Source organism: Onychostoma macrolepis, chromosome 03, assembly GCF_012432095.1.
Source record: "Onychostoma macrolepis isolate SWU-2019 chromosome 03, ASM1243209v1, whole genome shotgun sequence".
NCBI lineage: Eukaryota > Metazoa > Chordata > Actinopteri > Cypriniformes > Cyprinidae > Onychostoma > Onychostoma macrolepis.
In genome coordinates, this window is record NC_081157.1 from 17,551,078 (window position 1) to 17,578,130 (window position 27,053).

At 36.9% G+C, this 27,053-nt stretch overlaps 1 protein-coding gene across 3 annotated transcripts in view; it reads right to left on the reverse strand.

The window, feature by feature from the left end:
• The window catches only part of LOC131533770 (NACHT, LRR and PYD domains-containing protein 12-like), a 63,484-nt gene that overhangs the window by 24,805 nt on the left and 11,626 nt on the right, over positions 1 to 27,053 (reverse strand). For 2 of the 3 annotated variants that reach the window (XM_058766258.1, XM_058766248.1), the window contains 7 exons: positions 20,257 to 20,340; positions 17,777 to 19,717; positions 16,727 to 16,900; positions 15,446 to 15,619; positions 8,781 to 8,954; positions 5,546 to 5,716; positions 1,921 to 2,091 (listed from right to left, as the gene is read on the reverse strand). In XM_058766258.1, the coding sequence (XP_058622241.1) occupies positions 1,921 to 2,091; positions 5,546 to 5,716; positions 8,781 to 8,954; positions 15,446 to 15,619; positions 16,727 to 16,900; positions 17,777 to 19,717; positions 20,257 to 20,340 (2,889 nt within the window). Of the gene's footprint in view, positions 1 to 1,920; positions 2,092 to 5,545; positions 5,717 to 8,780; positions 8,955 to 15,445; positions 15,620 to 16,726; positions 16,901 to 17,776; positions 19,718 to 19,904; positions 20,065 to 20,256; positions 20,341 to 27,053 lie in introns of those variants that run through there. The other variant, XM_058766256.1, reaches the window with a different exon arrangement.

Sequence of the window (27,053 nt, forward strand, 5' to 3'; positions counted from 1 at the left end):
CTTCTTTAAATGAAGCTTAACTACACTAAAGCTACAGCCCTGGGAAATGTAGCAAGCTAAGCTACGGCAACATGGCAAAAGTAGTTTACTACATCCAAGCTACTTAAAAAAAAAAAAAGATTCTATTGAACCAACATCATACCAAGTCAATGCTCTCTCAACAAAACATAATCAGTATCAAATACAGGGCCGGATTAACCTCAAATTGCGACATAGGCAAAATAAATTTTTGCTGTCGGCCGGAAACCTCCTATTGGTAGTTGATATTGTGGCTTTATTGTATACAGATACATTTATATAAATGGTAACCCGTCACAATAAGGTTCAGTAGTTAACTAGTGTAGTTAACATGAACTAAGAATGAACAGTGCTTCTGCAGCATTTATCTTAATGTTAATTTCAACATTTACTAACGCATTATTAAAATCAAGTTGTTTGTTAACATTTGTTAATGCACTGTGAACTAACATGAACTACCAATGAACGACTGTATTTTCATTAACTAACATTAACAAAGATTAATAAATACTGTAACAAATGTATTTTAATGAAATAGTATTGTATAGCGTTACTATATAGATGTTTAGGCCTACAGATAGGCTATGTTTATTTGCATCGTTGCATGTGTCATTAGATATTAATATAAACATTTCACCAAAATCAAGTTCAAATATGAAGCTTTTGACCAGCAAAGGTTTTTTTTTTTTTTTTTTTTTTCCTGACTCCTGTCCCGTTTTCCCCAGTTTTCTGTCATTATGTGGCCGTTCAGTTTTTTTCTGTCATTTGGCCAAAGTATCATGAAAGATTCAGCGCTTCGCATGAGCTATTTGGCTGTGACTTGACAACAAATGCTAGAGAAACTCTTCTCCGCTCCTCAAAAAAAAAAAAAACATTAGCCTTTATAAATAGTGTTTTTTGAGTAAAGAAACCGCTGTACTTATTCAATGAACAGTTCTTTATTTACCTTCAGACTGCAAACGAGCTGAGATGCTCCAAAATGTGCGCCGCACTTCATTGACGAAAGAGGCGGGAGGAATAATGAGGTTTGACTGACAGTTTGAGGAGCCAATGGCGTTACGAGGTTTAGTGGCGGAGGCGTCACTTACTGATCCAGGATCAGTGATCCGTAGCTGTTATATTTCTGATTTGAGCTTGAGTTTCAGAATGCTTTCTTTGGAAAATGTAAAGTTAGCTTTTGTTTACGCTACCGCGCTACTTGATCAAAAAAAGAGCTTAACTACTGAAAAGCTATTTGATTCAGAAAGCAGTGACGTTACCGCCACGCTACTGAGAAATGTAGTTAAACTAGTAGCGTCACTACTTGTAGCGACGCTACTGCCCATCACTGTGTATGTGTATGTATGTGTATGTATATATATATATATATATATATATATAAAAACGAATAAACTAGTCAGAATATAGGCTACAGTTAAAGCTTTCCTTTAGTTTTTGTGAAATGCTCACACACACGCACGCAGCCACGCACACACAAACGTTTAAATACATTTATTTAGTTAATAAATAAATAACAAAATAAATAACAAATTGTTGTAACAGCAATATCTCCAAGTTTTGTTTTTCACTGTAAAAATGTAATGATTTGCCAATGCAAAGAGAGTACCGCCACCTTTTCCCCCCACTTCAAGCACTGATTATAACACAAACAAATCATCCTCCTGGCGACTTTTTTTTTTTTGTCAAAAGCGACAAAACCAGCGACTTTTGCTGGTGTTTTTGGAGACTTTTGTGGTGTTTGGAGACTCGAAAGCACAAATCACTCTGCAGTTAGGCCTACTGTGCTCAACGAGAAGCAGGTGTAAATGTTCACTCACTCTCACTCACTCTCACAAAATTAGAGGTATAGTTTCTCTCTCTCACACACTATTATTAAAATATAAATCAATATGAATCACAAACCTCAGTACGTTGAGTTGATTTGGACTCTTCAGTACAGCAGCGAGCAGTTTCACTCCTGAATCCTGCAGGTCATTCTTACTCAGGTCCAGCTCTCTCAGGTGTGAAAGGTTTGAACTCAGAGCTGATGTCAGAGCAGCACAACCTTCCTCTTTCACCAAACAGCCAGATAACCTACAACAAGAATAATAATGTTAGTGTGCTTCATTTTAGAGATGCTTTCGATCTTATTTCTGGCATTTGGGAACATCAGTAGGAATGTGGGGTGTGTGTGTGTGTGTGTGTATGTGTGTATCTACTTAACCTTATTTTGGGGACAAATATATACCCAGAAGTGATTTTTAAATTTAAATAAAAGCAAGATAAAAAAAAAAAAAACAATTGACAGCATATATAAACATACAGATATATATATATTAGTGCTGGGCGGTATGACCAAAAATGTATATCACAGTATTTTTCAAAATTATACCGGTTTCACGGTATATGACGGTATTTATTTTTTTCATGCATGATCGGGTGTTAACCACATTTTGTACTGATTGAGAGAGGAAAAACTGCAGTAGATTGACTTAGAATGCCCTATTTTACTGTCATGATGAGCGAATATTGTAGAAAAATTCCACACTAAATAGTGACTAAACACGACCCATTAATACATGTTAACCAGGAGTCATTCTCATTTATAATCGCGACATCGTCTGATAAAATCAACATGCATCTAACGTTATACTAAAGAGCCTCGAAAGCACAAATCACTCTGCAGTTAGGCCTACTGTGCTCAACGAGAAGCAGGTGCTGCCGTGAGCCCCTCTCCCGTCCAAAAGCACTCACAGGCGCTCAGTCTCTCAGTAGCCTCGCACAGCAGTCAGAGCAGAGAGGAGACACACACCCCTCCGCGTCCAGGCTGCAAATGAATCGCGCATGCGCATGGCCGCCACCATTCCCGCCCTGGCTTACAGAGCAGGGTGTAAATGTTCACTCACTCTCACACAAAAATAAATCACTGCATTTAAATTGACTCACGACATAGCTCTCCATTCACTCTAGTCTAGTCTCTTGCCAAGTTCGCTTGTGCCAGCTCTCGCTAGTCTGTTATCAATCTCGATTTACATAGGCCTTTACTACAAAACCCCAACAGTCTTTTTAAAGACTAAACCCACAAACATTCTTGTTAAAGATTAGATCAAATCTCAGCCCTAGCCAGTAATTTTTTTCAACTGCTAGGCAGTAGCTACACTTAGCTAAAACTACCCACGCGACTAAGACACACACACACACACTACAATCGTTAAGTATTAAAATTAAATCTGAATTGTCTGCAAAATAATTATTTGATTTGCCCCTGATACGGCTCTCAACATAGCCACACACACAGTTACATATTGCCTAAACTTTATTGAAAACACATAACAAAAATTGAGAAATTTCTTGTGAGGACCAACAAGCCAACCGACGCACCACCAGCTGCATACCTGCAGTTTGGGTTTACAGTCACGGCTGATCTGAGACCTCAATGTGTCGTGTGTGCCGAGGTGCTGGCAAACGACAGTATGAAGCCCTGCAAATTAAAAAGGCACCTCGAAACAAAGCATGCTGGCATTGAAAATAAACCGGCTGAATATTTTAAAAGAAAGCTATATGGCCTCCATCAGCAACAGGCAACCATTTCAGTGCACAGCACTGTCTTTAAACAGTGTTTGGAGGCATCGTATGTAGTGGCCAAAAGAATCGGTAAACTGGGTAAACCGCATACAATTGCCGAGACTCTCATTTTGCCGGCAGTGCAAGACATGTGCAGAATAATGATAGGCGATAGTGCAGCAGCCAAACTCGGTGCAGTACCACTGTCCAATGACATAGTCGCTAGGAGAATTTTAGACATGTCCAATGATATCAGAGAGCAACTGATAGAGTTCGTAAAAAAAGAGTCCTTACTACGCGCTGCAGCTGGACGAATCCACTGATATTGCTGGGCAGGCACAGTTCCTCACCTATGTCAGGTATCTGCGGGACAAGGCGATTGAGGAGGATGTCCTGTTTTGCCGGCCTCTTCAGTCGCACACTACAGGAGAAGCCATTTTCAATGTCCTTGATATTTTTATCCGTGAAAATGGTTTGGCTTGGGACCGATGCGTTGGCCTATGCACGGATGGTGCGCAGGAAATGACGGGGCGTGAGCGTGGCCTAGCTGCTCGCGTTCAGCAAGTAGCTCCACTTGTGAAATGGACACATTGCATGGTCCATCGCGAAGCACTAGCTGCTAAAAAAATGCCGGTTCTTTTTGACTCTGTGCTGAACCAATCCGTGAAAATGATAAATCTCATCAAATCACGGCTGCTAAACTCTCGCTTGTTTGGGGTCCTCTGCCAGGAGATGGGGTCAGGGCACGAACAGCTGCTTCTGCACACTGAAGTTCGCTGGCTCTCCAGGGGGCGGGTGTTACAGCGGTTGTATGAGCTGTAAGAGGTGGTGAAGTGTTTTTTGACAGAAATCAGATCAGATCTGGCGAAGCATCTGGATGACACTATGTGGCTTGCGTCTCTGTCCTATTTGGTCGATAAATTTGACCGCTTGAGCGGCCTCAACCTGTCTTTGCAAGGCTGCGAAACTCATATTTTGCTCCTTGCAGACAAAGTGCACGCCGTCACACAAAAACTAGACCTCGGGCATGGCCGCATCAGTCGAGGGAACTGCGACATGTTCCCCAGGGGGGGGCAACTGCAATGAACCAGCTTTGGGGGGGCCCAGCTTGCAAAAGGTTGAGAACCCCTGTCCTAAAACAAAATCAATATCCGTTCTTGTCTTGGGACAACATTGATGAACTTTTCTGATTCACTTCAAATGTTGACTACTGTTCATCTATCTATCTATCTATAACTATATTGTAATAATATATACCGTATGGACCCGAATATAAGATGATGTTTTTTTTCTTGGAAATACATCTGAAAAAACATGGTCGTCTTATATTCAGGGTCTAGACTTTGACATGTCAATAATACACCCACAACAACAGGTTGCACCAAACACGCATAAAACGAGTGTGCCATGAAATATGTTATGTAATGTGTGTTGTAAAGATCGCGAGCGAAAACAAAAGAAAAAGAAAATGCTTACAGCGGCATGAGTCGTGACTGTCATGTTAGTCTGATGGGAACAAACTTCCTCTGTAAGCGATTTTAAATCATAAGACAGTACCCAGAATTGAAGGGTACAATAAGACTTACAATAAGATTTCACTTCTACTGTTAATACAATTTTGGTAGGCTACTATGAGATGGAAAGCCTAAATGCTATATAATTCAGATGGGCTTCCTGTTATTTTTATGGTATATCAAAAAGTGTACATTTTGAAATGTCATTGTTGGTACATTTTACCAGTATTTACCATACTTTCAAAACAAAAATGAAAATAGGAAAAATATGCAATATGAAAATTTAAGAAAAAATGTGTTTTTAACTACTGCTTTCACACCACTGTCAGTTTTTGTTGTGTTTATGTTAAGTTTAACACATTGCGCAATTATTTTTATGCAATTAATTATTATTTCATTACAAAATTAGAGGTATAGTTTCTCTCTCTCACACACTATTATTAAAATATAAATCAATATGAATCACAAACCTCAGTACGTTGAGTTGATTTGGACTCTTCAGTACAGCAGCGAGCAGTTTCACTCCTGAATCCTGCAGGTCATTCTTACTCAGGTCCAGCTCTCTCAGGTGTGAAAGGTTTGAACTCAGAGCTGATGTCAGAGCAGCACAACCTTCCTCTTTCACCAAACAGCCAGATAACCTACAACAAGAATAATAATGTTAGTGTGCTTCATTTTAGAGATGCTTTCGATCTTATTTCTGGCATTTGGGAACATCAGTAGGAATGTGGGGTGTGTGTGTGTGTGTATGTGTGTATCTACTTAACCTTATTTTGGGGACAAATATATACCCAGAAGTGATTTTAAAATTTAAATAAAAGCAAGATAAAAAAAAAAAACAATTGACAGCATATATAAACATACAGATATATATATATTAGTGCTGGGCGGTATGACCAAAAATGTATATCACAGTATTTTTCAAAATTATACCGGTTTCACGGTATATGACGGTATTTATTTTTTTCATGCATGATCGGGTGTTAACCACATTTTGTACTGATTGAGAGAGGAAAAACTGCAGTAGATTGACTTAGAATGCCCTATTTTACTGTCATGATGAGCGAATATTGTAGAAAAATTCCACACTAAATAGTGACTAAACACGACCCATTAATACATGTTAACCAGGAGTCATTCTCATTTATAATCGCGACATCGTCTGATAAAATCAACATGCATCTAACGTTATACTAAAGAGCGGCTATGCGGTGGTTTTGGCTATATTACTTTTTTGTCTCATGCAGCGCACTGCCTGCGTCTGAGTAAACAAAAAAAAAAAAAAAAGTGCATAATATTAACAGACGAACTATGCTCATATTTATAATTCCAAACAGTCGCTGCACGGCCAAATGAATGCGGTGCTTCTCTGCCGCCGCTGCACAGAACAGACGCAGAGAGACGCGACGCTGCGCTGGGAGTCAGATCTCGCTCGCGGGCAGCACTGGCGACATCTTCCAACTGAACCATAGCTAAGGTTTATCCAAAACATTCGCTAGGTTTGTCAGTTTGTATATTCTATGGAAAAAAGCTGCTAAAAGGGTCTGAAAGTTGCTAAATATAGTGCTAAAGTCACGCTGTGTGTGAGACGCTGGAGCTGGTGGCGGCGCGGTGGATATTGTGGATGAGTTCTTCTGTGTCATCACGTTCTACTAGTTCTACAGCTTCAGAACATGCTTAGTAACACATACAGCTGTGTTCTTGCCACAATGCAATAGTGAAAAGAGACCCTCTCAAACAGTGTGTCGCGTTCCGAACGTTATTTAAATAACACCGGTATTTAAAAAATTCATATCATAAGAAAAATAAACGGCGGTATTCGGTATGAACCGGTATACCGCCCAGCACTAATATATATATATATATATATATATATATATATAAAATGTAAATAAAGACACACACACACATTTACTCAAATTAATTTGATAAATTAACTGGCTTAAGATTTCTGTTAAGAGTGTGATTTTCTGAAGATTCTGATTATTTCATATGTTGCTAGCATGGTTTAATACGTTGATAGCATGCTTCTAGAATGATATAGCCCTTTGCTACATTTTAATGTCTATCTAGCGTGACATAACACATTGCTAACATGTTTTTGCATTTTTAAATATTACTAACATGTTTTAACATGTTGCTAGCATGAATTAACACAATGCTAACATGTTTCTTGAAACTGCTAGCTTGTTGCTAGATAGCCAGCAGAGGTTAATGTAGGTTTGGTCAGTAATATTGTAAAGACAGGGCTTAGAGAACAATCATTTAGAAATTGAAATTGTTTATATTCTGCACTGTTTTTTATATATATATATATATATATATATATATATATATATATATATATATATATATATATATATATATATATATATATATATATATAATATTTATTAGGAGTGGGAGTCGAGGGTACCTCACGATAACGATAATATCACGATACAGCGATAATCGATATATATTTCTAGAAAATCCTATAATGATACATCACGTATCACACTACGTAAGTGCAAGTTTTCGTTCTTTATTCAAGTCCAAACTGTTAGAAAACAGCAAAAACATTTCTGTAAATCAGTTTTAACATGTTGAGTACACTAAATTAATCATTCTATTCTTGGACTTATTAAAAGCTTACACTTTTATTTTTCTCCGTGTGTAAACAAGCACATTTAAATGGTTATCAAACAGAAAAAAAAACTTATATTTATAAACATTTCAAAATTTACCTGGAGTGCTTTCTCAACCTTTTTACTCCTCTCATCAAAAAAACGGAGCCCCACATGAAAAAAATTGCAGTTCACATCGTGTCTTTTGCTCGCTCAGGTTCATTATTTCAAATAGACGTGCAGCAAGCACACACACTGCACACTTCTGTGCCGCATTGTGGCTCTGACAAGGTTTTGTTTCGTCCTCCATGCCATAGGTGCAGATTTATGTTTCTGCCGGTCGGTGCACTGCTCACACTGCATAACGCGCACTTGTAATATCTGGGAGAGAGAGCATCTAGTTTTGTTCACATAAAACTGGACGCACTGGTGGCGCTCTCTCTCACTCATATAGTGAGGGAAATCTACCTGCGACCCGAGCGGATTGGTTCATGAACTGAATATGCGCTCTGCAATAATAACGTGATTATGCCTATGGTCCACGCTGATAGCTGTTCCGGGGCAGTTTTTTAGTTTTCATCTCCATAAACATACATATATATAGCAGTAAAGCTAATACAGTGGCTTGAAATCTGTTCATCCTTCGGTTCCTCATGCTTCCCCATCATTATAGAGAACGCGGTTCATGTTTGCTCAGAGTCAGAGCGCTTTTGGAAAGAAGCTGGAAATGGCGCGGCCGCGATTTCCACACATTTTTAGATGCTGTGAGCAGGGAAATCTATTTAGAGCACCTTATTGTATTAATTAAAATATCGATATTTGGCGCCAGATATCAATTCTCATATCGCATGGAGAAGGATCATGATATATCGATTTATTGTCCCACCCCTAATATATATATAATAAAACAGTGCAGAATATAAAGAATTTCAATTTCTGTCTAAAGCTTTTGGATCCAACTGTAGAGAGCAGGTAGATTTGTAGTAGGCTAATGAAGGGAAAAAGAGAACAGTTTCCCAAAATATTTCCCTCTTAAACTTGCTTAACAGGGCGTCTGTAATTATTAACATCACAAAATTAATCAATGAGAAACACAAACCTCAGTATGTTGAGCTGACAGTTTGGCCTCTTCAGTCCAGCAGAGAGCAGTGTCCCTCCTGAATCCTGCAGATGATTGTTACTCAGGTCCAGCTCTCTCAGGTGTGAAAGGTTTGAACTCAGAGCTGATGTCAGAGCAGCACAACCTTCCTCTTTCACCAAACAGCCAGATAATCTACAACAACAGTAATAATGTTAGTGTGCTTCATTTTAGAGGTGCTTTCGATCTTATTTACGGCATTTAGGAACAGCAACATGAATATGGCGTGTGTGATTATTGTAATATAAAAGTAGATTTAAAACTAATTAAATTAATCAAGATTAATTTCAGAAAAAAAAGTGCGTTTAATTAGAAAAAAAAAAAAAAAATATATATATATATATATATATATGAATGAAGAGTTCAGATGCAAAAGCCTCGTAAGTGCCATCTGAAATTTTCTTCTAAAATTAGCATTTTTCTCAGGCTCTCATGTGTAAGTTCAGTCATTTCACTTTAATGGCACTGAATAGGTTCTTTTCATTGCCATTTAAGTAAAATAACTGAACATAAATTTAGGAGCCTGAGAAAAATGCTCATTTTAGAAGAGAATTTTATATGCCACTTAGAGGCTTTTGCATCTGAACTCTTCATATATATAGATAGAGACACACACACACAGAACTGGGTAGATTACTTACAAATTGTAATCCGTTACTAATTCCAGATTACATGACAAAAATTGTAGTCAGTAACGTAATCCATTACATTACACATTTTAGGTTATATAATCAGATTACTTTTGATTTAACTCGTTTATCACATTGATTTAAATAGCGTTATCTTGTTACTTGTAAAGAGTAAGAAAACTTGTTCCATTCATTTTAATTTACAACATGAAGTACAAGGTTCCCCAATAGGGTTCATAAAGGAACTACAGGTGGGTTGTGAGTTTAAAAATTTTTTCATGATTTAATTAATTGACAACTTTTCATTAATGAAAATAAATCATTTTAAAAGAAACTCCCTTTCAAGGAAAGTCTCTTCACTCTGCGGCCATATCTGCAATGCCTCCGGGCAGCTTGTACAAGACCTATCTTAATGAATGGAGGAATCTTGAAATCTCAAAAACTGCTCGCTGAACTCACAATTAAATTACATGTCAAATCAGCAACAAAAATCTGCCCCATGAATGTTGTTTCTTATGCTCAAATAGCGTTTAAAAAACTTATTTTTCAGGCTAGACCAGCCAATGCACATACAGAGTCAAAATGTGCTTATGACTGTGCATAGCCTGGTCTAGCCAGGTTTCTATGGGAAATTTGGCTCTTTCATTTAGAGCAGTGCTTCTCAAAGTCTGGACCCGGAGGGAATTAAATCCGGACCCACCTTCAGTTCATATTTCAATAGCACTAATTATATTTCCTACTTTGATAAACGCACGTTAAACTTGTAAATCATTTGTTTATTTTTAATGTATTTTTGGAGATGGTCCGAAATGAAAGCGCAGGCGAGATATTGACTTCCTTCATGACATTTGTTGTCTTGACTTCCAGTGAGCTTATGACGTTTGACATAATCGGGTGACATTTCACCGCTAATATGAGGGTTTTTTTTGCCACTAAGATTATGGCCATTTGACCTTATAGCAGTGTCCAGTGTTTCCCATACATCGAGTTATTTGTGGCGGCCCGTCACAATATCAAAACTGACCGCCACAAATAGATTTTCCAAAAAGAGAGGGGGATTAATACTTTTATTTAGCAAGGATGCTTTACATCCAAAATGATGATTAAGACATTTATAATGTTACAAAAGATTTCTATTTCAGATAAATCCTGTTCTTCTGAACTTTCTATTCATCAAAGAATCCTGAAAAAAAATCTACTCTGCTGTTTTCAACATAATAATAAATGTTTTTTGAGCAGCAAATCAGAATATTTGAATGATTTCTGAAGGATCATGTGACTGGAGTAATGATGCTGAAAATTCAGCTTTCAAATCACAGGAATAAATTACATTTTAAAATATATTCAAATAGAAAGCAGTTATTTTAAATAGTAAAAATATTTCAAATAAATGCAGGCTTGGTGAGCAGAAGAGACTTCTTTAAAAAAAACTTAAAAATATCCTGTTCACAATCTTTTGTCTGGTATTGTTATATCATACACACACACACAGAGAGAGAGAGACGTGGTGGTGGTGGGCTGCCTGTACCAAAATATGCCAGGGCTGATTCATTCTCTGCCTCCTGCTGGCAGAGAATGAATCTGTATTTGCAAGTCTGTGGAAAACACTGATGGTGTCAGCAAACATAAACAGAAAGCATGCTACAGAACTGTTTTGAGAAGGTGATTAAGTTTTGAGCCATGTATTATTATATGAATTAAGCTACTACTACTACTACTACTACTACTATTACTATTACATATTGTGCCCTGCAATAATCATTTACTCAAACTCTCTTTTATTAGATAAAGGAAAAAGAGAAAATCGGCCAAACATATCAGCCCAAAATATCAGCATCATATATCGGCCATTGGTTGCCCTGATTCTAGATATCGGCATTGGCCAGAGAAAAACCATTATCGGTCGAGCTCTATTGCTGACACTTAAATGAATTGTTTTGCCACTTCTGCACTTGTTAATACATTAATGCAAAGGGCACTTTATTTTTTCAACAAATTAGTGTTTATTTGTTATGCATGTTATGTAGCCTATGTTTATTAATAACAAGTTTTGTAATAACCAATTGTTCCAGTCAGGACCTTTGACACTGATGAAAATTCAGATTTGGAGCTTTGAATGTAGAATCTGAGAACCCCTGATTTAGAGGGTGGGACTATTCCTCCATATTGCGCGATGCAGTTTCTCCCATTCATAAGTATAGGAGTGAACTGTCTTTGTATTTCTACAGTCATGGTTTTAAATAAAACACTTACTAAAAAAAGATTAAATATTTTTATTTACCTGCATGCCATATGATCATTAACCAACATCAAAGAAACTGTGAACATGCAAATGTGATACTTACTTATTGAAATATTTATTTTAAACTCTCAGGGGTACTTAAAGCAAATATATTTGGTGAATAAGGTTTAGATGACAAAAAGTTTTGGAATGCCTGCATTACATGTAACTAAGAAATAACATGAATATGTGCATTTTACTTAGTTATAATTAAAAATACATGGTTAAAAAAACCTACAGAGTAATTATTCAAATAAAAATGAATGTGTTCATCAGTAGTTAAACCTGAAATGAGTTTTGTAAATCCAGTGGTCAAATTCTTTCGCCACCTGACTAATGACTGATCTTTGTGTGAATGTCCAAAACTGGACTATATATATACACACGCATACAGTGCCCTCCAAAAGTATTGGAACAGTAATGACAAAATTGCTCTGTTGGCTGTAGAGTCAAGACATTTACAAATATGATTAAAAGATGAATATGAGACAAAACTACAGAATGTCACATTTTATTATTGGGTGATTCAGATTTCTTCTGGTCCATATCCTTTCCTTAGGAAGTTGTGCTAGACACTGATTAATGTAACAAAAATACTATACATATTTATATATTTTGCTATTGTATTGTGGAGTGACACTTTCATAAAATTTTCTATGCTCCTCTGATTATATAATGGTAAATATTACAATATCATAGCACAACAATAGTGATCAACAATAATGATAAGCCTAATACTCACAATAAAAATAATAAGGTAATATAGATAATAACACAGTCTCGGACGTAAGAAGTGGATTATCCTTCACCTGAAATGTTTGTCTTTTCATCCTGAAATGTGAGGCAAATGTTGGATCACAATAATTAGGAACCAGTTTCCACAAATCCTTCACTCGATCGGGATGTTCTCTTCTATTCTGGACGGCAAGGGCAGTGACTGTAGCATCAAGTGTATTTTTCAGTATTAATCACGTATTTATACCGATTTCATCAGGCTCCGAAAATTCTTCAAAAAGAACACAAAGAATGGCCTTATCAGCTTCCATAGTTGCAACACTTGGGTCATCAGAACAGGTGTTCAACGCAACACTGTTTTTACAGGGCTGAACGCAGCCCAGATTACATGTAATCAGTTACTTATATATATATATATATATATATATAATATATCAGACATGTTCACAAGTCTCTGAGGTCCAAGTCCAAGTCAAGTCTCAAGTCTTTGTGGTGGAGTCCAAGTCACGTCTCAAGTCTTTGTTCTATTTATTAGCAACAGTTCTTTCAACTAGTTATTGAGGCTAAATCAGTTTTGAAATACTTTTCACAATATGATTTTCTCAACAACAATAACAAAAAAAACTTTAACAAAATTTAAGACAAATAAGAAATGAAAAGGTGTCCATTTATTAATTGTCAAATAAAATGCTGCACATTTCTTAGTAAAATTGAAATATGTCAAACAACAAAACTAAATTTTAAAACAAACCACAGTTAATCAAATGAATTACACAAATGAAATAAATCTCATATAAACAAACTAAGGCTTTGTCTGTGCTCTTTTTTTATTTAAAATTAGAGGCAACCACTGTATTTTAAACACAATCCAAACAAAGAGGCTGCATACATCCAGCATGAGCAGTTTTTAATCTAAATTGGATTGTATAATTTCGAAATTTGAAGCAAAAACAAAATGGTCTGACTTTAGTTTTGTGAAACTATTCTACATAAAACATCTGTACGAAACAAAACCGCAGACAGGCTGAATTAATGCAGATTCACTCTCTGCCAGCAGGTGGCGCTTGAACATCAATTAAACATCATTTCCTTGGTTGCCGCTGTAAACAAAGTAGCGCTGCAGTTATGAACACTACTTTAATATGCATTATACGGAGGCAAGATGAAAAGAAAATACCATCTAATTTTTTTTTAAGACAGCCAGTTTTCCTCAGAGATACATTCATACAAACTCCTATACCAAATGACTTGCGTTTTTTTTTACGAGTCTCACGAGTCCAAGTCAAGTCTTGAGTCAGCTGTTCACGAGTCCAAGTCAAGTCCCAAGTCTTTATTTATGCGACTTAAGTGCGACTCGAGTCTAAGTCGCAGACTCGAGTTTCCATCTGGGTAGCAACTAATTACATGTAATCTGGATTGCGTAATCAGATTCCAAAAATTAAGTACCTGTAATTAGATTAAATTACATTTTAAAATACTCGTAATCAGACTACAGTTATTTTATGGATTACATGGTTACATATTATTCACACAATAGCAATAAATTATTCATAACTTTTTGATTCTCCCTAATTCCGCTTATTCATCCTTTAAATTTTCCTTTTGAAAATAGCCTACCGCTTATATACATTCAGAAAGTCTTCCAGTTTTGTCGACATTCACAGAGATCAGTCATTAGTCAGATGGCTACACAGCATTCGACCACTGATTTACAAAAATACTTTCTGGTTTAAGAAGTGTTTCGTCGGCACCGATAGCCTTGTGGGCAGCGCGTCGACATGTAGCGCCATTGCGCTTCAGGCGTAACGTGTTCGAGTCCCGGCTCGCGGACCTTTCCCGATCCCATCCCCCCTCTCTCTCCAACTTTGTTTCCTGTCTACCTACTGTCCTATCAAATAAAAGGCAAAAACGCCAAAAACAAATCTTTAAAAAAAAAAAAAAAAAAAAGTGTTTCAACATTACATCAACTTCTGATGAACACTGATTTTTATTTGAATTATCACTCTGTAGGTTATTTAACCATGTATTTCTATGTCTTTGGAAGGCTTTTGTCTTTCAAACACATTAAAATGCACAAATTCACAACCCTTTTTGTCATCTGATCCTCTTTCACCAAATATATTTACTTGAAGTACCTCTGAGATTTTAAAATAAATATTTTAATAATTAAGTATCGCATTTGCATGTTCATTGGTTCTCTGACAGTGGTTATGGTCACATGACATGCTGGTAAATAATAAATATTTCTTATTTTTTCTTAATTCATGATTTAATTAATTATTAGTTTTTCGTTCATAACCCACATGCAGTTCCTTCACAAACACCTTGACGTAATATAATGTTTAATGCACTTCATGTTGTTAATAACAACAAGTGGAATATATTTTCGAACCCTTTGTATTTTTATGTCAATATGGTACAAGATTATCTTATTCAAATCATTGTGATAAACGAGTTAGGTCAAAAGTAATCTAAAAGTAGTCTGATTTGATTGCCTAAAATGTGACCCTGGACCACAAAACCAGTCTTAAGTCGCTGGGGTATATTTGTAGCAATAGCCAACAATATATTGTATGGGTCAAAATTATTCTTGCACATTTTTGACTTTCATGAGCTGTAAGCTCTAATCATCAAAATTAAAAGAAATAAACATTTGAAATATATCAGTCTGTGTGTAATGAATGAATATAATATACAAGTTTCACTTTTTGAATGGAATTAGTGAAATAAATCAACTTTTTGATGATATTCTAATTATATGACCAGCACCTGTATATATAGATAGATAGATATTGCAGAATATAAACAATTTCACTTTCTGTCTAAAGCTTTTGGATCCAACTGTAGAGAGCAGGTAGATTTGTAGTAGGCTAATGAAGGGAAAAAGAGAACAGTTTCCCAAAATATTTCCCTCTTAAACTTGCTTAACAGGGCGTCTGTAATTATTAACATCACAAAATGAATCAGTGAGAAACACTAACCTCAGTATGTTGAGTTGACAGTTTGGCCTCTTCAGTCCAGCAGCGAGCAGTTTCCCTCCTGAATCCTGCAGATGATTGTTACTCAGGTCCAGCTCTCTCAGGTGTGAAAGGTTTGAACTCAGAGCTGATGTCAGAGCAGCACAACCTTCCTCTTTCACCAAACAGCCAGATAATCTACAACAGCAGTAATAATGTTAGTGTGTTAGTAATAATTTTAGAGATGTTTCAATCTTATTTCTGGCATTTAGGAACAGTGTGGGGTGTGTGTGTGTGTGTGTGCACCTACTTAACGTTATTTTGGGGACAAATAGGTACCCAGAAGGGAGTTAAAATGTAAATAAAAGCAAGATAAAAAGAAAGATAAAAAAATAGAAAGAAATACCCAAGGAAAAAAAAAAACATTTATGGACATTGAAGTGAAATGTAGAGTAATTCATGAAAAATTACACACACACATACATACATACATACATACATACATACATACATACATATATATATATATATATATTGGTGGGATGCTGAAGTCTATGTTACAATACGAAGGCATTTACTAAGGAACTGCTCTGAACGATTCACTGAATGACATTTACTTAAATAATTATGCTAATAAATTAATTGGCTTGAGATTTTTGTTAACAAGGTCATTTTCTGTAAATGAATCTGTCATTTGGGAATGAAGATGACGCATGTTCTAATCTACAATATAAACAACTTAAAAGTTGGAAATTGGGGAAAAATCTCTTTTGGGTGACCCAACAAAAACAAATTAGCATATTTTTGGAAAGTTTCTGTGTGCATTTAAAACTATCCCAACGCGAGTAGGATTAATAAAATGAAACTAGAGGAGTACATTTTGATGACAAACTTTGACGTGACAAGGCCTTGTCTGAAAGTTTTAAAGGGGTCATCAGCTGCCTCCGTTTTTTATTTTTTACTTTTCTCTGAGGTCCACTTATAATGTTATCAAGATTTGTACATCAAAAAACATCATAATTTAGAAGTAATAGGCTATTTTCTGTCCTGTTTTCGACCCCCCTCATCAGAAAGCTCTGTTTGAGTATGCATGGCGAGTTGTAGACTCAGAAGTAAACACCCACTGCTATGACTGGCTAATAGTTGTGTATGTTTGACAGTCTGCGTCCTTCACAGATGCACGCTGCTGTGATTTAGGTTAAAAATGCAGAACAGTTTCCCAAAACGCTTTCCTCTTAAACTTGTGTGACAGGGTGCCTATAATTACAAAATTAATCACAAAATTAATCAGTGTGAAACACAAACCTCAGTATGTTGAGTTGACAGTTTGTACTCTTCAGTCCAGCAGCGAGCAGCTTCCCTCCTGAATCCTGCAGATGATTATTACTCAGATCCAGCTCTCTCAGGGAGGAGTTTGATGATTGTAGAGCAGAAGCCACAATTTCACAGTGCTGAACTGTGAGATTACAGTCTGCCAAACTGAAAACAGCAAGGACTCTGTTTAAAAAGCATGCTGGTGTGCTGATGTCCCCACCAGACTGAAAGACTTCCTTAGTGCTTCTCAAATTGTCCTGGGGATTCCCTATCATTGCACATTTTGGATACCTCCCTCATCAGTCACACCACAATTCAATTTAAGTCTTGGAGTCTCTACTAATGAGCTGATGAGTTAAATCAGACGTGTTAGATGAGGGAGACATCCAAAATTGAGTTCAAAATTATAAGTTAAAATTAACTTAATTTAACTTAACTTAAAATGTGCAGTGCTGGGGTACTCAGGACAGGTTTGAGAAGCACTGCCTTAGTTAACAAACTTTACCATATAAAATCATGATAGTTTAACATTCACTCTCTGGCCTGTTCCACAAAAAAAAAAAAAGAAGGTCCAAAAATTAAACAAGTACATGGCATAATTAAAAGTACATTATGTACATCATAGCTGTAAATTTGTAAATATAAACACTGGGATTGAGGGTATTTGGTCAGGGTTAGAGCTAAACTCAGCAGGACACTGGCCCTCCAGGACTGGAGTTGATAATACGATGAGTTACATTATTATATAAACCAATTATATTGACTAAAATCACCTAAACAACTGCCACAGAGTTGGACTACATTTACTGGTTAAGTTGACAAAGCATGAAGCTATTTTTTTTTTACATTCTACAAATCTTAAAAAAAAAAAAAATAATAATAATAATAATAATAATAGCATTGATTACTTGAGAATGAAAACATCACTCATTGCAGTAATTAAAATGTATGCTTGTGAAAACAAAAACCAATAAAAATACAAACTTCCATCACAACATATGTTGAACCTTATGTTAATTGTGTTCAGTTTTTCACACTTACAAAGCTTTTCTGCAGTTTCTCACAGCAGGTAACAGTCTCCATCTGCCCTCTTTTGATGATGTGATGTTGTACTGTTTAAGATCAAACTCATCCAGCACCTCCTCTGACATCAGGATCATGTTTGCCAAAGTTGAGCATTGTGCAAGAGAGAGCTTTTTTCTTTTTGTTTTAGAGTTTAAAAATGCCTGCATTTCTTTAACAACAGAATTATCCTTCATCTCAATCAAGCAGTGTGACAGATTTATCCATCTTTCAGGATTTACATTGTTTTTTTGACCTCGTTTGAGGCTGTGGATTATTTTCTTGATGCTCTCTGGGTTGATCTCTGTGTGTATCAGTACATCCTGTAAGAGTCTCTGATTGGACTCCAGTGAGATGCCATGAAGAAATCGAAGGAAAAGGTCCAGGTGTCCATTTCTACTGCTCAAGGCTTTATTCATTGCTCCTTTCAGAAACACATCCAGAGTAATATTCTCACACTGAGTTCTGGACATTTCTGTCAGGAACATTTTCAGAATCTCACTGTTCTTGTGTAAATAGCAGTAAAACATATACAGTGCTGCAAAAAACTCCTGAAAGCTCAGATGTACAAAGCTGTAAACCTTCCTGTGATAAATCACAGATTCCTCCCTAAAGATCTCAGTGCAAATCCCAGAATACACTGAGGCGTCAGTGACGTCTATGCCGCTCTCTCTCAGGTCCTCCTCATAAAACATCACATTGCCCTTCATCAGCTGATTGAAAGCCAGTTCAGCAAGTTTCACAATAACTTCTCTGTTGGACTGCAGGAGTTTGCATGGATCTCGTTCTCCATACTTCTGGTTCCTCATATTTGTTTGAATGAGCAGGAAGTAGATGTACATTTCAGTCAGAGTTTGAGGGATTTCTGCACTGAGATCTTGTTTCAGGATGTTTTGAAGCACAGTAGCTGAGATCCAGCAGAAGACGGGTATGTGGCACATGATGTGGAGGCTTCTTGCTCTTCTGATGTGTGAGATGATTCTGCTGGCTTGATGCTCGTCACTGATTCTCTTCCTGAAATATTCCTCCTTCTGAGGGTCATTGAATCCCTGAATCTCTGTCACACGGTTGATGTAGTTAGAGGGGATCTGATTGGCTGCTGCTGGTCTGGTGGTGATCCAGATGAGAGCAGAGGGAAGCAGATCTCCTTTCATGAGGTTCGACATCAACAGACCCACTGATGAAATCTCAGTCACATCAGAAACTTTCTGACTGTCTGAAAACATCAGTGAAATTCTGCTTTCATCCAGACCATCAAAGATGAACACAACTTTACACTCCTCATAAATCTTTGAGTCCAGATTTTGAAGTTCATGATGAAAGTCAAGCAGAAGTTTGTGAAGACTGTAATGATGATCTTTAATCAAGTTCAGCTCTCGAAATGTAAGAACAAACATGAAATCTACATCCTGATTGGCTTTTCCCTCGGCCCAGTCCAGAATGAACTTCTGCACAGAGACGGTTTTTCCAATTCCAGCGATGCCTTTAGTAAGAACCGTCTTTATTTTGTCTTTGCTCTCTCTTCTCATCTCATCATATCCAGGTTCAGGTAAAGGATTAAAGATGTCATTGCAGTTGATTGGAGTGTCTTGGAGTGTCTTGTAACTTTTCTCCATCTGTAGCACCTCATGTTCTTCATTCACTCCTTCACTCTCTCCCTCTATGATGTACAGCTGTGTGTAGATCCTGTTCAGGAGGGTTTGATTCTCTTGTAGTCTGATTCCCTCAAATAAGCTCTCATACTTGTTCTTCATGCTGGTTTTGTGCTGGTCTTTGACTCTCTGCAGATCATCATGTACTGGTTGATGAGAGTTGAGCTCCAGATCTGCTTCTGTGTCATTATGACTAATGTGGTTCTGATAGTAGGAGGATGTGAAGGTCTGACAGGACACATATCTGATCTGCTCAGCTCTCCCACCGCTGAAAAGACATAGAACAGAGAGACAAAAACAAAAACAAACAGAAAGAGTTATTAAAACAATTTTTTTAAATGTCTCTAATATTAAATAATCTTATTTGAACTCATACCACAACCACATTTAGAAAGATGTGTAGGCTAATTTTAAATATAATCAATCTATTGTGGCCAACAGATCCTTCTTATTACCATCAATATTTCTCTGATGCAGAAATCCCACTGTGTCCCTGAATTTTTGTGTAATTAAGGGAATAGACAGAGAAGCACATGAGAGCACTATTTAACAAAGCAGCTTCCTTTAGCAAAGAGCCTATTGACTTTTTCTTTTCAGTTTTCTTATAGTCTTCTTTATATCATGATTTTCATTTTAGTGTTATATTTGCTGTTAAAAAAAGAGAACAATTTCTGTTAGTTTTTTCCTGTCTTTAAAACTTTATTGGAAAAATATTGCAGAATATGAGAAGTATATTTCTCTTTAGTTATTTCTGTGTACATTATTTGTTCTTGTGTTGAATGTTTCTCTCTACATGAATATACTCACACAGGATCAAAGGGCACTGATTCATCACTGAGATCAGGGGGCTGCAATGGAGAAGCTGCTCTTTTTCTCTTCCTGCTGATGGTACTGAGAAAATCATAATAGAAAAATTAGGAAAATTAGTATTTTTCAAAGCGTTTTCATGCTAAAATCATGACACGCCTTTAGAGAGAAATGCACCTTTAATACAGATAACCTAATCATTGAGTTACTGATTAAAAGTAGACATTTCTGGCTTTCTGTAGATATATTTCTCATATCTGTAAGGCAAGTAGGCTATACACAGAGTTTAATTTTTGTGCCATGCTCCAGTTCACAGAGACCAAGACAACAGAAAGTGCATCCAGAACGCGATTCTTTTCTTTATTTTACAAAAACACAATGTTTTGTTAATATAGCAAGTGTACACAAATAAAAGTAGACCCTTTACAGTTTCAAATAATTAATCTTATCTGTATAAGCAAACATGAGAGCAGATTTTAGGTTGTTTCCATAGTTATCAGGAAAAAATCCCAACGATCGCACTGGCGCCTCGGAGAGCTAACAGCTTCCATGTGTCTAATAGCACACATTTATCTAAGTTATAATGTTAGAGTGAGCAGCAGTGTAAAGCTGCTACAATTTACATGTTTTAATTTTCAAAATAATTTGAACGCCTTATTTGAGGTCGATGAATGACAGGCAAACATTTACCTCAGTCTACACTATTTCTACGATTAAATGACTGACAGAGACCAAGAGACCTCTCAGCCAATCACTGTGGGTGTAGTTAGTAAGATTAATGACATCATCCATAGCAACAAGGTCAATGCCGCCTTTTCTCTTAGCTTAAGATTTCTCCCCGTTCCTTAGCAAAAGTAATATATGGATTAGGGCTGAACAATTTTGGAAAATAATGTAATTGCGATTTTTTTTTTTTTTTTTTTACCAATATTGCGATTTAATATGCAATTATTTTTTAAAGCTCTTTAAATCATTGTATAGTATGACCAACACAATACTAGATAGATTAAACAAATGTTCTACAGGCCTATATGTTATGATGAAATTAGGTGATGCATGAATTGATATGAATGACATTATTTAACAACTACAAATCACAGTAGTATATTGACTGATTTGTTGAACTTCCAGCCTTGTAAGCATGTAATAATTATGACAACATAAAGCACTGACAAATAGGCCTTGTGTAAACATTATTATGAAAGTCAGTAACAAATCACACAAACTAAAGTAGATTGCAGAAATATAAAAACAAATCTGTTGCTTTACCACACTCAGTATTTAGGTAATTAATTCAAAGTCACTGTAATAAACATATGTAAACATGTGGATTGCACTTTTTAAACACTGTCTGTTAACTTTAGACAGACATTAAATAAATAAATAAGAATATATATATATATCATCATGTTTTCAGCACATGAGCTCAGTGAAATGTTCTATGATTGGGTGTTAATATTCTGTTCAGTAATTGGTTAAAGCCAACATGGCTGCCGCTGCCTCTTACAAAAAGATAAAATATTTGTATCTTTGGCGGCGCCTGCCACGAAGCGCTGGTGCACGAGCACCGCTTGCACTCCACCTCCACGTCGACAGCGAAACCGCCAGCGGTTTGCCGCTTTCCGCATGTCTCCCATTGAAAATGAACTAGACATTCGCGACTGCCGCATCCCATGTGAAAGGGTCTTAATATTAATATATTATGCTTTCTCTCACCGTACTTTGATGTCATTCACTGATCGATCTTCAAGTCGAACACACCTCTTTATTCTCGCGTGTCACGTGACAGAGTGTAATCGCAGCCTCTGCGGTTGAATAGACATATGGTCACCCTAAATAAATAAATCTAAATGGCATACACACAGATTAGACTCTGGAAATGATTAGTAAATCAGGCCACTACATGATGATTGAATCATCATCAATAAGTAACCAACTTCATCTGATCAGATTTTCTATAGCAATTTTTGATATAACAAATGGGCTTTATAAACACAGTTACAGTAGCCAGAGAAGATCTAATTTTAAAAAGTCAAGGGTCAAGAGCCCAACTAAAGAAAACGCTTATCTCCACAATGGTGACTTCATGCATATTGCAATTTTTTACGTTTATTTTTTTCAAAGTGTAGTTAACACATATTATCAGACTATAATCGCCAAGTCAGAATTTCACATTATGACATCCATAAACAAGCACTGAAAACCAGAGCATGTGAGCCGAGCAGAGCGTGCAAAATATAGTCAGAGCGCGGAGCGGGTTTTTATCCAAAGGCCAGAGCACTCCGATACCACTCACACCACGAATCTAGGGCATGCACAAATCCACCCAGAATTCACCTGTGCCTTCAACAATTAACAAAACTGTAAGCCTACACTTCAAAAATCGTTCGTTGTGAAGGAGAGGTGGAGTTCGTGAAATATTTCCAAAAAGCAAACCGACAGGTCATACATGAAGCCTCAGACTGACATCACTCCAACTTTTAATTCATGTTCAATACTTGGATGTTCTATTTTGACTGTTGCTGGGAGTTCTTTATAGCAGAGGTCTCCAACCACCGGGTCGCGACCCACTACTGGGCCGTAGAAGAATTCCTACCGGGTCGCGAGAAAGTTCTGGGGAAAATGTGTATAGATATGATGCTCTGTTATTTATTGTGCGCAACTGATTGTTCTAATTATTCTGTATTTTTGTTGTATGCCATTGATATGGAGTAGCAATTTGACTATTTCATGTTAATTAGTAAATAAAAGATTGCCCTGATCTGTCATATAGGCTATTAGGGCTTAAACAGATCGCAGTTGATCCGTGATATACGGACTAGGTCCGTTGATGTACCATTCGGCATGTGATTCGCAGATTAATTTGCCAATTTACACGTTCAAGCTATTTAAAACCACAAGAAGAAACAACGAAACAGAACTAAATTTGTTACTTACACGCTGTACTCGCACACACCCGAAGCACGCACAAGCATAGAGACGCGTTTCAGACAGCGCGGCATACCGATTTGATTCCTCTTTCATGTATCCCTGCGTTTAAGATATATATGCATGGGGGTTTGCAGTTACGTCTCAATAGTGGAAATAATTCTGTTTTAAACCATGAAGGCGAGCCAATAGATATCACAAGCAACGTGCAAACTTTGCGCAATAGTTATGCCGGTGAAAGAAAGTGAAAGTAAAAAAACGGACAGTTTTCTAACGCTGCATTAATAGCACATATTCCCTCAGAGACGACAAGAGACAAATCTACTTCAACATGTGCTGATAACAGTATAAATGAATAGACCTGTTTTAAAGACCCCATCTACAACACCCGAAGCCCCCCCCCACCCACCACCGGTCCGCAAGATTTTTTTCAAACCGTAACCAGTCCGTATAGGCTGCGTGGCGGACACGTTGCGGAGCGGGTTTGCTGCGTGTTGATTTTCCTTTCCGCGCCTATGTTAACAGATTAGAGCAGCCACACAGCCTGCTGAATACACGCGTATCAGGTGCGGTCCGACCACACCGCAACCGCGGCCCCGCAACAGAATAGAAGTGAAGCAGATTTTTTCCGCAGCAGTCAAGCAAAAAAACTTGCTCCACGTCCACCATGTAAGCAGTGTGTCCCAGGCGTAAGGCTTCGGTTAAAAACGGCAGGTGTTAGACATGCAGAGGAATTTTAAATTTGAGCGAGCGTGGAGCGATTTCACCGGAGCGGGATGAAATTGTAGGTGAGCGGGGAGCGGAATTGAGCGGAGCGGTCAGGTGCGACTTTGAGCGGTGGGAGCGAACACCCACATGCTCTGCTGAAAACATAGGGTAAACGTACCTATTAAGCTCACCAAAATCTACATTGAGACATTTTTAGTGCACAAGATATTGGTTTCAGTACAAAAAGCTATGTTAAAATAAAACATTAATCTCTCACACAAAAATATTTAATTTTTTTTAATGACAAAAGCATTTCAATAAAGTTATACAACCCCTGTTCCCATTAAGCTCACATAGTGTTTTATTACAAATTCTTGTTTATTTTAAAAAACCTTTTTAAAGAATAATTGAAAGAAATTTTTTTTGAAGGTACAAAGTCGATCACAAAAAAATAGAACACTAAAACCAAGCAACAAGGCATTCAAGTCGATCAGTTATATATTCATAGTGAAGTGTCATTAATGCACATTGCAACATCTATACTAGTCCATGCTCAGCTAAGTAACACATTCAAAAACCAAATAACAAAACAAACCAAACCAATAAAACATTTAATTCATGGGGATGAACACAGAAACTAGCCTCAATATGAAGTCTCTTATTAAATGAACGTCAACTTATCTATAGTCTCCCTTACGAAAAAGTTTATCCAAGTGTACTATTAGTATATGTCTTTTAAACTAAAAAATAGGAAAGTCTACTTTTTATGTACTTCTCAGAAATGGGCTTTATGTACTTCTTAGAAATATACTTAAAATAACATTTAAGTATACTTGACTTATACTTTCGAAAAAGTCTAAATATATTTGAGCTATACTTGTGCTCCGAGAATCTGCATTTTCATTGTTATACGGTAGGGGGGCGCTTGTACACATCTCCTGTAAAGTGAAAGTGACGTGACATACAGCCAAGTATGGTGACCCATACTCAGAATTCGTGCTCTGCATTTAACCCATCCAAAGTGCACACAAGTGGTCCGGTGCCTTGCTCAAAGTGTTGTACTGAGGCAGTTGTGGTACTGAGGGTGGAGAGAGCGCTGTACATTCACTCCCCCCACCTACAATTCCTGCTGGCCTGAGACTCAAACTCGCAACCTTTGGATAATGAGTCCGACTCTCTAACCATTAGGCCACGACAACAGATGCTTCCACATGTAATCTAACACTATCATTTGACATAAAACAGCATCAAAACTGTGTAACGCTATGGAATAAAATGTCGACCAATGAAGAGGTAATAATGATTGTCAAGCTTTGGGGTGTTGATTGACTCCATCTACGTTTTGATTATTCTGAATCCAATTCAGTCTTTTTTCAGCTTTTTGTTCAAAATGTTATTTATTTTTTTATTGATGAAACTTACCCACATTCAAGTGTTTAAAAAAAAAAAAAAAAAAAAATGCATGAAGCTAGAATAAAATGTTTTTGTTTACAAGCAGATACCCTGTTTTTTCTTTTGATGTTTTGTATGTTCAGATATTCATATAACAAAATATATACAAATTAATACCTAAATAGGAACATGGTAGTATACTTAAACTATGATGTAAAGTTCACTTAGAGAAAACTTACGAGTATACTTGCGGTATAAAACTACTAAACTAGTAGTTTACTGAGACTATACTTCAAAGTGTACTAAAAATGTTATTACAAGTATTTAATTAGTAAACTATCAGTATACCTTCAAGTTCACTTTTAGTATAGTTGCAGTACAAGCTAAAAACATTGATGTAAACTAGTTGTGAACTCAAAGTTTACAACTGTAAATTGTAAACTTACAAGTATACTACTAGCACACTGATATTTGTAAACTTACTACATAAAGTATAATAACAAATAAACTTGAACTTTACTTAAGTATACTTAAAGAGAGGGTACAATGCTGTTTCATGCATTCAGAGTTGTTTATACTGTTAAAGAGTTGGATTCTCCTGCTAAGCATGGACAAAGTTTAAAAAAAACAATTTGGACGTATAACAGATTATTTCTGTGCCAGAAATTTCACTTCCGGTTTCGTACAAGTTTCGGATAGTTTTTTTTTCCTGATCGTGGCTCTTGCTGACGTAAACGAGGGTGGAACTCCTTATATGGGCATTCCTCCCGGAAGAACGCGCCCGTGCACGCATTGACCAGAGCGAGAGCAAGAGCGCACCCATCAACACGCTTCATTCGGCTGCACTGCACGTGACTCCCTCGGGAAGAATGTCTCTAAAGAAGTGTGTTTTTGGTTGTGAGGGATAGATAACCTTGTTCAGCTTCCCGAAGAACCCAGTAAACAGTGGATGCAGTTTGTTTTTCCGGGGCAGCAACGGAGTTTCTCAAGTGTGTTTATTGACGAACGTTTTATAAACAAGGCCCAGTTCGATGCTGGATTTACACATCGTTTGATACTGAAAGATGGAGCGGTCCCAGCTATAAAAGATTCTGGTCATGATTCAGAACTGCAGATGGTAAGTGAAACGGCATGAATGTGTCTGTTTTGTTGGCGCTCGGCGCAAGTGCTCGTCACTCTTTAGCTCCATCCACGGCGTGCCTCCAGGAGCTCGGCTGTTTTCGGAGAGAATCGTAAAGCAGTATCTTTCTTTTATAAAAGACTTTTTGGAGATATGAAGGATGCAGTACTACTCTATAGGTACTCAAGATTAACATGAGATTGGGTGAAACTGTGTGTGTTATGCTCCCTTTAATAAAATAAGCTTGAAGTATACTACTTTTTGGTAAGGGCTCTTAAGGCTGGAATACACTACACAACACAATTTTTGCCCGTGATTTTCCACCGATTCACAGTCTGGAGAAGTTGATGCTAGTTACCAAAGGTCAGAGCCAGTCTGTAGATTTGAGTTGACAGAATCCATAGAAAATCTATTAACTTAAATTAAAGTGACAACCATCAGTTTATATTTAAAGTCTGTTCAGTGTGAAAGAGCTTAAAGGGAGCACACTGAGCTTAACTGTGGAGCAGCAACAATTTTCAATAAATGTAATATAATATTTATTAAAATGAGAGGATTTGGCTAAATAAATAGTCTAGGTCTAGGTCATGTATTAGGTTCATACATATTTTAACTATTATTAATAATATCTATAAAATTATACTTTTTC